This window comes from Chrysemys picta, chromosome 3 (assembly GCF_011386835.1).
Source record: "Chrysemys picta bellii isolate R12L10 chromosome 3, ASM1138683v2, whole genome shotgun sequence".
In the NCBI taxonomy this organism is placed as follows: domain Eukaryota; kingdom Metazoa; phylum Chordata; order Testudines; family Emydidae; genus Chrysemys; species Chrysemys picta.
In genome coordinates, this window is record NC_088793.1 from 188,692,098 (window position 1) to 188,705,710 (window position 13,613).

A 13,613-nucleotide genomic window follows, 5' to 3' on the forward strand; every position below is an offset into this window, starting at 1 on the left:
TGTCACAGCTAACCTGGTGGCTGGACTTTGTCCTCACCCACAACTATTTCACATTTGGGGACAATATATACCTTCAAGTCAGCGGCACTGCTATGGGTACCCGCATGGCCCCACAATATGCCAACATTTTTATGGCTGACTTAGGGGACGAGAGCTAAGGAAGCGTTGTTCTAATGCCCCTACTCTACTTGCGCTACATTGATGACATCTTCATCATCTGGACCCATGGAAAAGAAGCCCTTGAGGAATTTCACCATGATTTCAATAATTTCCATCCCACCATCAACCTCAGCCTAGATCAATCCACACAAGCAGTCCATTTCCTGGACACTACTGTGCTAATAAGCAATGGTCACCTAAATACCACCCTATACCGGAAACCTACTGACCGCTACACTTACCTACATGCCTCCAGCTTCCATCCAGGACACACCACACGATCCATTGTCTACAGCCAAGCTCTAAGATATAACCGCATTTGCTCCAATCCCTCAGATAGAGACAAGCACCTACAAGATCTCTATCAAGCATTCTTAAAACTACAATACCCACCTGCTGAAGTGAAAAAACAGATTGACAGAGCCAGACGAGTACCCAGAAGTCACCTCCTACAAGACAGGCCCAACAAAGAAAATAAGAGAACACCACTAGCTGTCACCTTCAGCCCCCAACTAAAACCTCTCCAGCGCATCATCAGAGATCTACAACCTATCCTGAAAGATGATCCTTTACTCTCACAGATCTTGGGAGACAGACCTGTCCTCGCTTACAGACAACCCCCCAACCTAAAGCAAATACTCACCAGCAACCACACATCACTGAACAAAACCACTGACCCAGGAACCTATCCTTGTAACAAAGCCCGATGCCAACTCTGTCTACATCTATTCAAGTGACATCATCATAGGACCTAATCACATCAGCCATACCATCAGGGGCTCGTTCACCTGCACATCTACCAATGTGATATATGCCATCATGTGCCACCAATGCCCCTCTGCTATGTACATTGGCCAAACCGGACAGTCTCTACGCAAAAGAATTAATGGACACAAATCTGACATCAGGAATCATAATACTCAAAAACCAGTGGGAGAACACTTTAACCTGTCTGGTCATTCAATGTCAGACCTGCGGGTGGCTATCTTACAACAGAAAAACTTCAAAAACAGACTCCAATGAGAGACTGCTGAGCTGGAATTGATATGCAAACTAGACACAATCAACTCAGGATTGAATAAGGACTGGGAATGGCTGAGCCATTACAAACATTGAATCTATCTCCCCTTGTAAGTATTCTCACACTTCTTATCAAACTGTCTGTACTGGGCTATCTTAATTATCCCTTCAAAAGTTTTTTTTTCCTCTTACTTAATTGGCCTCGCAGAGTTGGTAAGAGAACTCCCACCTGTTTATGCTCTCTGTATGTGTGTCTATATATATCTCCTCAATATTTATTCCACTCTATATGCATCTGAAGAAGTGGGCTGTAGTCCACGAAAGCTTATGCTCGAATAAATTTGTTAGTCTCTAAGGTGCCACAAGTACTCCTGTTCTTTTTGAGGATACAGACTAACACGGCTGCTACTCTGAAACCAGTGGATGATAGTGTAGTTGGACTTTCAGAAAGCCTTTGACAAGGTCCCTCACCAAAGGCTCTTAAGCAAATTAAGCCATCATGGGATAAGCCATCCTGGATCAGTAACTAGTTAAAAGATAAGAAACAAAGAGTAGGAATAAATAGTTTCAGTAATGGAGATAGGCAAGTAGTGGGGTTTCCCCCAAAGACCTGTACTGGGACTTGTGAGGTGGCAAAATTTGCAGATGATACAAAATTATTCAAAATAGTTAAGTCCAAAGCTGAGCAAGAAGAGTTAAAGGGATCTCACTTGACTGGGTAACAAAATGGCAGAATAAATGCAATGTTAAGTGCAAAAAACTGCACATTTAAAAAAAAAACTACACCTATATAAAGGTGGTGTCTAAATTAGCTGTAGAAAGAGATCTTGGAGTCATTGTAGATAGCTCTCTGAAAACAGCCATTCAATGTGTGATGGCCATCAAAAAATAGTCAGGAACCATTAGGAAAGAGATGATAAAACAGAAAATATCATAATGCCACTATATAAATCCATGGTATGCCCACACCTTGAATGCTGCATGCAGTTCTTGTTGCCCCATCTCCCAAAAGATGTATTAGAATTGGAAAAGGTATAATTTGTGTTGCCCTTCTTTGTTAAGGGTATGGAATAGTTTCTATATGAGGAGAGATTAAAAAGACTGGGACTGTTCAGCTTAGAAAAGAGATGACTGAGGGGATATGATCGAAGTCTATACAATCATGAATGGTGTGAAGAAAGTGAATAAGGAAGTGTTATTTACCCCTTCACATAACACAGGGGCCACCCGATGATATTAAGAGACAGCAGGTTTAAAACAAACAAAAGGAAGTGCTTTTTCATACAACTGACAATTAACCTGTGGAACACATTGCCATAGGATGTCATGAAGGCCAAAAGCATAACTGTGTTTAAAAAAAATTAGATAAGTTCATGAAGGATATCAATGGCTATTACACAAGATGGTCAGAGATGTAACTCCATGCATGCTCTGGGTATCCCTAAACCTTCAACTGCCAGAAGCTGGGACTGGATGACAAGGGATAGTTCACTTGAAATTGCCCAGTTCTCTTCATTCCCTTTTGGTCATTTGGCACTGTTAGAAGACTGGATACTGGGCTAGATGGATGATTGACCTAGTATGGCCATTCTTATGTTCTCTCGTACTCCAAATTTCAAGGCAAGGCAATCCAAGTAATCATGTAAATTTTAGAGCAGCTAGGAGTCACATTTCAAACAAAGCTTTTCTCAACTTTGAAGATAGCTGAGTGTTAACTGTTGTCAGTTGCAATCTTACTGATTACAGTAGACAAATGTAAACACCTTTTTTTTAAAAGAAATAGTGGACTTTCCACCTTCCCAAGAGAAATGGGAAGACTTAACTAAGTATTGTATTGCATATATGCAAAGTAGTCTAGCAAATTGATTTGTTAGTATTTTTAAATACCGGTAAAATACTTTTTCTGGCCTTACACCCAGGAGGTAACAAAAGGTCAGAAGGTGAAACACAAGACTTGCTTTTAAAAATGCAAAAACTATTAGACTTTTTCCCTTCCTGCTTTACAGGCAATAGAAGATGCGTATGTACCAGTTATCAAGTTTGAATTTGATGGTATTGAGGTAAGAATTAAACCTTAGTGTCTAGTTAAAATGCAGATTATTGTTTTTTTGCTTTGGAATTTCGATGATATAACACTGGTTCCGGTCTCACTGGCACAACAAGCTATTTTGCAAGGTTATTCATTAGTACTCCAAAGTCTAAGGGCTTGTGTACGCAGCTCTGCAGTTCAGATTATGGGGGTGTGAATTGCAGCATGCACCAAAGTGCTACACTGTAACTGCCACATGTGGACGCTGCTGGCATGAACTAAAAGACACCTAGCTTGGGTTAGGACCATGTTAACATGAGCTAGGTGCCTTTTAGTTCATGCCAGCAGTGTCCACATGGGGGAGTTGCAGCGCAGCACTTTGGTGCATGCTGCATTTCAGACAAGCCTTAAGGGATGTCTACACAGCAAAGAAAACCCCCCAGCTGGCCTAAGTCAGCAGACTCAGGCTGCGAGGCTGTTACATTGCTGTGTAGACTTCCGGGCCTGGGCCCGAACACTAGGACTCTCCCACCCTGCAGGGTCCTAGAGCCCAGGCTCTAGCCCAAGCTCAGAAGTTTACACAACAATGAAACAGCTCCACAGCCTAAGCCCAAGTCAGCTAGCACAGGCCAGCCACGGGTGTCTAATTGCTGTGTAGACATACCCTAAGAGCTTGTCTCCACAAACATTAAGCTGGGATGTGAATCCAGCCTGCACTAGGTTGCTGCAGTCTCCTTGTTTGTGTGCCCCCTGCTGACATGAATTAAGTCTTGTTTCAAAGAGGACTAGACCAAAGCGTGTTAACAGACTGTTAATGTATGTCAGCAAAATACTTGAACAAGTAGTCTTATTGTGGGCTAGATTCACTCCCCAGCTTGCCACAAACTAAATGTTCACGTCCTTAAATTACTACAAAGTTAGTCAGGCTCTCATGTGGGCCATGCCTTTCCCCAGATTGCATATACTAAACTTCTATTTTAGGGTATGTCTACACTAGAAACGTAAATTGAGCTATATTAGGTTGATTGACCACCACCTCAGTAATTATTGCTGTGGTGCCTGTCCACACTAACCTCCTTGAGTCGGTGCTGCATGGCCTCCCCAGGTGTGCTTCCACTGGTCTAAGAGAGGCAGTGTGGGGAATTCAGAGGCCTGTCTCTCAGCTCTGCTTGCAGCTTGCCCCACAGGCTCCCAGCGGGCTGCCCCCATCCCTGTTTCCTACCAGGAGCGGGAGGGGGGAGAAGCTGCTCATGGCTTTTTGGCTCCCCACTGGGAGCTGGGCAGCCTGGTCAATTTCCCAGTGGGGAGCGGGAGCAGGGTCCAGTAGCCCAGGGATTTTTGCCCCAGCTCCCAGACAGGAGCAGGGTCTAGCCACCTGGGGTTCCTGCCAAGAAATTGACAGAAAGCCAACAGCTGATGTAAGTAACACACACACTGCATTGCCCTAACTATATGGACATAAGCCCTATGCTTCTCATGAAGGTGGAGTTGTGATGTCAATGTAGTAGGGCACTTACCTCATTGGGAGCAAGGCTGTAGCATAGACACTGACATAATTAGGTCGACATAAGCTGCCTTATGTAGACCTAACTGTGTAGTGTAGACTAGGCCTTAGTAGAAAAAATATCTGCAGGATGAAAATAAGAGCTAGGGTTTTGGGATACACATGTTCCTACTCAGTGACCCCTTTTCTTCTCCCTATTGCCGCTACAATGTATAGCATGAATTGACTTGAGTAAATGTAGTGAGACTTTCAAGGAAGAACCTATCGCATTAACAAAGCAAAACAGACTTGCCACCTTTTAGAACAGGATTTTCCAGTTTGTCCCTGAGGCCTCTTGTGACCCTTCAAGGAAACTTACTTAAATACACATTTTCTTATGAATTAAAAATATGTTCCCTGAGCCACAGACTCTTAAAATGAAGTCTTTGAATTAGCTCTCACTGCAGTGAGTGGAGAGTGTTGCAGAGGAAGGCAGTTCTGTGGAGTAGTTCTGGTGTGAGCCAGATGTGCGCTGAGCAACTACCGTCCCTTCTCTGCTGTAGCCACTTAGCTTCCTGCTGGCTGGCTACCATATTCCAGCAGAGGGAGGTAAGTAACTCATTTGCTCCAGTCTGCCAGAGACCCAGAGCAGGATTTTGTCTCCAGAAACTGTTCCTGAGCAAGGGAAGGGGTTTCTAAGTGCAAAAGCTGGTTCTCTTCCCCCACATGGTTACCCTGGGAAAGACAAAGCTGGGAACTAGCAACCAGTTCTCTCTGAATCTCAGCCCCAGGTTCCTTGAGTCATCTGGCAAATGGTTCCTTAAGACTAAGCTGGGGAAAGGTGCAAGCACATTCCAGCAACTCTTGGGGCTGTGCAGGAGGAGCCATATGAGCTGGTTGAATACATTAGCTGGGCAAAATAATAAACAGGTAGTTGCAGAAACCAGTTGATCAAACAGCGAGATAGCCACATGGGACAAACGTGAAAGTTTGAGGAGCAAAAGTTGAGGCAGTGATGGCAAACAAAGGCTTCTAAAAGTTCCTCATTTAAGTCCTGGTTCACAGTGTCTGCCAGTTGCGGGGAATGCTGTCAGAAGTAAGTAGTGTGTTTGAGGATCAGGGTGCTATTTACTTGTTCTATGTTGACATTTCTATGTGCTAACATAATAATATAATATGGAGCTATACCTCTCTCATAGAACTGGAAGGGACCTCGAAAGGTCAAGTCCAGCCCCCTGCCTTCAATAGCAGGACCAAGTATTGATTTTTGCCCCAAGTGGCCCCCTCAAGAATTGAACACTCAATCCTGGGTTTAGCAGGCCAATGCTCAAACCACTGAGCTATTCCTCCCTCCATACTTGTTCTATGGTTAATACCTAAACAGTACGTTACCAGAAAGTCTTGGCACTGTATATTGGTGTAGACTTTAACTCTTTTACAAAAGTAGCTTATTGTTTACAATCCCACTTAAACTGTCTAAATACTAAATATACATCAAGGAACAGGAGCTGCAAAATGAGAGGGAGTTTCAGAGAACTTAGGTAACGACTGGGTTTTTTTAGTCTTTCCTGTTTTGGATCACTATCTAAACAAGATATTGTATTTTGGGTCCTTATTTCCTTGAGATTAAGCACTGCTTTCATATAAGTAGGCCAGATTGCTATTTATCCTCTTCCCCCCCCCCCCCCTCCCAAAATGAACTGTATTACTATATTGCCTTAATATGTTGACAAGACAAGTCAGACTACTCAGAACAGTACATCTGCTCTGATGGGCGGATACCTCCTAGAAAAATGAAACTGTTGGCAGAGCAGTATAGTGTTGCTGATTTGACTAAATCAAAATCTAAAAATTCAGAGGATAGGAGATTAAGAAACAGTACTGAAAACTAGGGATGTAAATATTGGTTTTAAAAGTTAACTGGTTAGATTATATCATTTAACCGGTTAACCAAGGTCACTGCGGCCGGCCTGGCACGGCGGGGGCAGGGGTAAAAGTTAAGGTCGGTTAAGGGTAAGCGTAATGCTTATTTGTTTAGAAAACCTCCACTTCTTGAAAATTTTGTTTTGAAACTTAAATTATAGACAAAATGGCTTCTTCCCTTTTAATAGGCCGTGGGGGAGGGGGGGAGTGGCCTTTCCTGTCAAAAGAGAAAATGTGAAATTTCAAACAAAGCAAAAAAAAAAGTTTCCCATGAAACGTACTTCTTGACACTTCCAGTATATGTCCTGTTTTCTTGATATATCTAATGCATTAAATCCTAATAATCTGGTAATGAACTCTCCAGATTTGCGCAGTTGTAGCATTCATTGAGGAGAATTTAAAATTGTTACTTAGCTTATACTTCTCTATAGATGCAAAGTATAATGCACTTTAAATTTTTCTCCCTAAGATTGATCTTGTGTTTGCAAGGCTGGCTGTACAGACTATTTCTGATAACTTGGATCTTCGAGATGATTCACGTCTAAGGAGCCTGGATATAAGATGTATACGAAGCTTAAATGGTAACTTCTGTTTTAATCTTAAACCTGATAACTCTTATTCATGTGGGATAAGAACATATTTTGTAAAATGTTAAGTTGAATTAGAAATGGACATGTATTTTGTTTACAAATTACTACCTTTTCCAAGTTTGTACAAAAAAGACATTACTCCTGTTGCGTAGATTCCTAATATTCTCCTGTATGCTTTATTGGATGAGATCTGAGATATTCAGATACCACCGTGATGGGTAGGTTAAAAAAAATCTGGATAGATCAAGGTCCTGTCAGTTCTGGATATTAGACACTTTAATGGGTCGGGCAAATGTCTGACCATACCCAACATTTTCCTGCTTCTTTGTTCACTGTGCTTATGCCAGTTGGTTTCCTCTTCCACTACAGGGGGAGCTGTATTCCAGTGCCACTGTATGTAAATAGCTAAAGCTGGGGTGGGCAACCTTTCAGAAGTGGTGTGCCGAGTCTTCATTTATTCACTCTAATTTAAGGTTTCGCGTGCCAGTAATACATTTTAACATTTTTAGAAGGTCTCTTTCTATAAGGCTATAATATATAAGCTAAACTATTATTGTATGTAAAGTAAATAAGGTTTTTAAAATGTTTAAGAAGCTTCATTTAAAATTAAAATGCAGAGCCCCCCGGACTGGTGGCCAGGACCCGGGCAGTGTGAGTGGCACTGAAAATCAGCTCATGTGCCGCCTTCGGCACGCGTGCCATAGGTTACCTACCCCTGAGCTAAAGCATTTGACATGAGGTGATAACTATAAAAGTAAACTATTGCTATGAATTACTTAAAGTAAAGGAAGTCTTCTGATACTTCGAGCTTAACCTCACTACTCAGCAATCCTGAGTTTTGTCTAATTGTGTATGGCGCTTAAAACTGACCGACTTGGCTCTCGGATCCACTCCCACCTCCAAATGATCTCATGGCCTTTCACTTGTTAAAAATTGGTTGATTATAGCTGCAGCCTAAACTCTAAAAACCTCTGATATTCACAAGGTATGTGGATGCATACTGGAGGATACTAACATGTCTGCTAACCATATTTACAGTAGTAAACTATGGATCTAAAAGCAATTTTTATCCAATGCTTACTTTAGAAACCCTTTCACCAAGACAAAAAAGTGGTAAATTAGTAAAAACCTGAGATTATTAAATTTGCAATTTAAATCTCTCTTGCAGGTTGCAGAGTTACTGATGAAATTCTGCATTTAGTGCCACACAAGGAGAACTTCAGACTAACACTTAGAGCAATTAAACTGTGGGCAAAACGTGAGTAAAACAGTCATTCTTGATCTCTACCCAGAAACTTAATTGTTCTTGAAAAGTTCGTGAAAATCTAGATAACTAAAGGCTGAGAGTAACATGTCCAACCACTTGAGGAATATTTCATGGGGTAACTCAGGAATCTTTTAAAATGCCAAACTTGCCATGTATGTGATTGTGAATAAGAACTGTGATCTTTATTTCAAAACTAAATTTTATTCCGACATGCTAAAGTAGTAAACACTCATAAATAGGGTATTGAGTAGTCATGATGCTAGGTAAATAGTCATACATAGAAGGTGAGGCAAATGTCTCCATGGGGGTCAAAGTAGCTTAAAGCATGTTCATATATTTGTCATGAGAACTGCTGAACACAACCTTTTTACACCATAACCCTCTACTTTTCATGTGCCTATTTGCACAATGGACTATATAAACTAAACTAACATTCTTCTTTGAGTGTCCTCTGCATATTTTCAGTCTTGGGATGTGCTGACCAGTGCAATTTGGACAATGGAATTTTCTGGTAAGAGTGCTCATTAGAGCGCTCCCACACCCTTCCTGCCCCTCACCCCAGTGTTTGAGTACATTCTGAGGCTTTGGCACCAAATCTGCCTCAGTCTCTTCCAACTGCAATGGACAGATGGATGTGGACTTCTCTAGATCTTAGATCCATAGTTTAAGTGCCTTGGTGGTGGGTGGGAAGGAGGTGTTTTTTTGTTTTTGTTTAATGTTTTTTTTAAAGATTAATCAATTACTAGTGTTAGGTTAGGTTTTAGGATAGTTCAGATATTCAGCAGGACTTTTTACAGGTGTCCATGGCAGATCTGAAGATGAAGAAACATGGCTTTAAAAGATATCATGCCATGCAGTCAGACATCCTTACCAGATGTCTTAAATGCCTTGGGAAAGGCATTCCCCTTTGCCTTGCACTATTTATAGTACATTCGTTCCCCAGGCCAGAAAGACTCCAAGCCTTCTTATTGCAGGAAGGTTTGACTGCCAGACCTCTGGGATTGTAGGTGATGAAGAGATCTGAAGGAAAGGATAGGAGGCCTGAATAGGCTCAGAGTATTTCTGCATCCAAGCAGAATACCGTGGTAAAGGTGTTTGCCTCAGCACCAAGCTCCGGTTGCAAATCAATGGAGCTATCGGTACCTAAGACATCCAATCTGGTTCCAAAACTCTCGAGCCCCTCTGACATTCTGGGGGGCAATCTAGACCAGTGGGGGGTTGTCAGCACTATCCTGCAAACTTAGGTGCCTCACAATGCTTTGCTGCTGTAGCTCTCACCTGGGCCACTCAGACTTCCAGCACGCAGGTAAGATCCTGAGTATCTGTGTATACTGAAGCCTGTTATCCACACATCAGTCACACTTTGGCTTCCACCAGGTTTGGTTATCACTTGCAAGGTGACCCCAACATATTCCCAGTCCCGAAGTTTTCCCCCAAAATGTGTTCTGTACTGTCCAGCCCTGTCCTGGACAGTCCAGGTAACTTAGAGGGGCAATGGATCCAATATTTCTACCCTAAATGGAGTTACCCGCACAGTTTAAAACACTGGATTAGTTTTGATTAAAGAACGAAACAAACTTATTTAACTACAAGGAGGTAGGTTTTAAGCAAGTACAAGTATAAAGCCGTAAAGTCAGAGAAATGGATACAAGAGAAACAAAGATAAAATGCTTCCTAGTACTAAAACTTAATAAACTAGACTTTGTTCAAGGTGAAGTCCCTTACCATGTGTTCCCAGTAACATTGCTGACTGAATTCTCAGGCCAGAACCTGCTCCCAAAGTCCAAAGGCTGTTTCTTTCCTCTTCTTAAGGGAAAGACTGAGAGATGGTTAGGGAAAGATAACTTGGGGTCTTTGCCCCTCACTTTTACAGTTCAGTCACACTCTGAAACACATTTTTCTGAGGGTTACCCTCAGATAAAATTCATTCCCACTGTGAGGATGGAGACAAGGAGTCTGGTGGTGAAAGAGGTTCCATACTGTTTGCTAAAATGTAGATTGATCTGTTCCTGCCCTGCTTCTTTGCCACAGAATCATCATTTGACAGGTGATTGCCCATCAATTTTGACATCTGGCTAGAGGCATCAGCTTGTCCTTTGTCTTTAAGAAACTGGTTTACCCAGACTTATCTGGTAAACACAGTTCAGGCCTAATTTCAGCTTATGTTTATAACTTAACATATAATGTTGCTATATGCATTTCACCATGATATTATTCAGCAGCAAGTTATTAATTTTCAAATTATACCTCACAAGGCATATTTTGTACAAAGATTATTACAATGGTTTGTAGGGAGGCGGTTCCAGATAAGGGACCCAAACAGCTAGATAACATACCAGAACAAAGAACTTCAGTACCAAGGAAAAGGAAGGCTAAATCAAAACATGTCTGACTTCCTCTCTCTGGTGACTCATCAAAAAAATTCTCACCATTATCCCTTCTACAAATTCCAATTTCAGTCATTTCACCAATAGGTTTCATTATTGGGTCTGCTTGTGTATATAGTTTTAGAAGTACCCTTAGTATTTATTTAGTTAGGATTTAGCCTGATGTGATGCCCTCACCAGGTTTTAAACACTGCCTGTTGTGTGGGGTAGCTATCCCTAATAGGGACCGCCCCACACACACACACTGCATTTACTCTGCCTTGGAGAAGGGCACATTTAAAGGAAAGTGCTCTATCTGTATGTCATTCAAAGAGAGCACTGGTGATTAGAGATTTCTGCTTGAAGCAGCACCTTATGGAGCAGGCCATGAGCTTGCTTTGGTACTGGAGAACTCTGCCAATTGTCCAATCTCTCAGAGCACTTCAGAGCCGGTAGGGGCTGTTCCACAGCCAGATTCTGATTTCTATCTTAATTGGAAGAGAGATCATTCTCTGAGGAAAAGGAGTCACAAAATGGATGAGAGCCATTGCAAAGCTAGGAGAGATTCCTCCTCCTCCTAAGAGGAGTGCAGACTGACACAGAGATTCCTCTAGTACACAGGATAGTGGTGGGCTGTCTTACTCTCTTGTACTGAGATGAGAACAATTGGACAGCATACTGTCAAGTCCGGTACCAATGACATTGGTGTTGACACCGATTTGTTTCTGCTCTGACATATCAGGCAAATCTGACTTGCTTTGCCTTTCTGCTCCAGACATTCTATTAATTCAGCACCACTCAACTGTGGTGGCCTCTTCTGTGTTATCAATACCTCATAGACTGGGTTAGATTATTCACTGTTGCCAGCACTGTCTTCTGCACCGCTTAAAAATCAGGATACAGAGCTGAGTTTGGCCCCTTTATCGGTACTGAGGGGTCATCAGTGCAGCTACAATCTTCAGTAATGGACAGTTTAGGAGCAGACCACATCTGCAGGACTGGTACTGGGCTCGACTTCATGACTGATGTCCATTTCAGTGTCGTGTGAGTGCAATACCCCTACCGCTACTCCAGGCACCAGCTGCTTTGCCATCGACAGCATTGATGCAGCCTGTACGTTGGGCTTCAGATGAGTCTGGATGTTTGCCTGCTCTACCTGAGTGGTTCCTCCATTGCCACAGGACTGCTTGGAAGGTTCTTCAAGAGAGAATTTGGGAACATCTTCTGCCTCTCCGTCACCTTCAAAATACCATTCTCAAAAGTCTGAGACCTCCTGGGGAATCACTAGAGGTACAGATATTAGCACTGCTCCCACAGTAGAGATAAGGGTCTTGGTCCAGTTCCTACTGGCCACCAATCCTCAATGGCCTCCTTGGGATGTTCCTCAATCTGCAAGGTCCCAATGCTTAGGTTAGTCCAGGGCAAGGTCACTGATCTTTGTTCATCTCCATTCTGAGCTAGTTTAGCCTCAACCATTGTTACAGGGGCAGGTGTTTCCACAGGAGATTTCATTGGTTCCACTTCATTTTTCTTTCTCCTCGCTGGATGATTCTATGGTGCCAGCTTCCTCTTGTCCTGTACCTGAGGATTTTAAGTCATATCAAGATCTCCTGAGGTGAATGGCTACAAGCTTGGGCATTCAGACAGAGTTTGTTCAGGACAGTACTAATAAGTTGGTATATTTTCTCGAGTTCTCTCCAGCGAGAGTAGCTCTCCCTATAAATGAAGCACTTTTTGGAGCCTGCAAAAATGTACCTTACGTTCCTTTCCACTCTCAGTGAAGCATACTGAAAAGAGGTATTGTGCCCTTATGCAGGGTTTTCAGTGCTTCTACTCTCATCCAGCCTCTAACTCACTTGTCATAACGGCAGCAAGTGAGAGGTTGTGTCAAGGGAGATATAAGTCAGCACCTAAAGACAGAGTCTAAAAGGTTAGATTTAATGGGAAGGAAAAACTTACTCAACCTCTTCTTTAGAAATTCACATTGCTAATCAGCAGGTGCTGTTAGCCTCCTAATTTACAAAATCCTATGTCCAAATTTACATATAAATTGCTAGAATCCTCCAGGGAAGAGTTTAAGACATTCATTGTGGAAGGTTGTCTGGTGGCCAAGACGTCACTGCAATACACGGAGGACACTCTTCTCTCCCTCTCCCCCCACCCTCTGAATTATTATCTTGGCTGTAACAATGAGAAGAGCCTCATGGTTACAGAATTCTGGCATAGCTTCTGAGGTCCAACAAAGCATAGAGGATTTACCTTTTGATGGTTGGTTTTTGTTTCCAGAAAAAAACATGGAAGGCAGCAGAAGCAGCAATACCATTCACAGTTACTTCTGGCAGTCAGCTTACCCCACTAAGCAGCAAGGCTTCTCTAGGAAGGGACATAAGTCCCAGCAGAGGTTGTTTCCTGGTCCCAATAGTAACCAGCCAGCCCCTCACCTATCAAGAGCAACACTCCAGTTATCAACTTCCCGACCATATAATCTCCATTTGGGGGCAAGCTATTTCACTTTTACAGGGCTTGGGGAAACAGTAACTATCATAGAATATCAGGGTTGGAAGGATCATCTAGTCCAACCCCTTGCTCAAAGCAGGACCAATCCCCAGACAGATTTTTGCCCCAGATCCCTAAATGGCTCCCCTCAAGGATTGAACTCTCAACCCTGGGTTTAGCAGGCCAATGCTCAAACCACTGAGCTATCCCTCCCTATGAACAAATGATCCTAAGTACTGTGGGATAAGGTTATGCCATCCTGTCCATTTCCCCCTTCCTA

The 13,613-nt window shown here is 42.6% G+C and overlaps 1 protein-coding gene across 13 annotated transcripts in view; it reads left to right on the forward strand.

The window, feature by feature from the left end:
• Positions 1 to 13,613, forward strand: part of PAPOLG (poly(A) polymerase gamma) — a 69,009-nt gene that overhangs the window by 15,351 nt on the left and 40,045 nt on the right. For 12 of the 13 annotated variants that reach the window (XM_065589630.1, XM_065589629.1, XM_065589634.1 and 9 more), the window contains exons 6-8: positions 3,186 to 3,239; positions 7,084 to 7,195; positions 8,373 to 8,462. In XM_065589630.1, coding sequence (XP_065445702.1) covers positions 3,186 to 3,239; positions 7,084 to 7,195; positions 8,373 to 8,462 — 256 coding nt within the window. The remainder of the gene's footprint in view (positions 1 to 3,185; positions 3,240 to 7,083; positions 7,196 to 8,372; positions 8,463 to 13,613) is intronic. The other variant, XM_065589628.1, reaches the window with a different exon arrangement.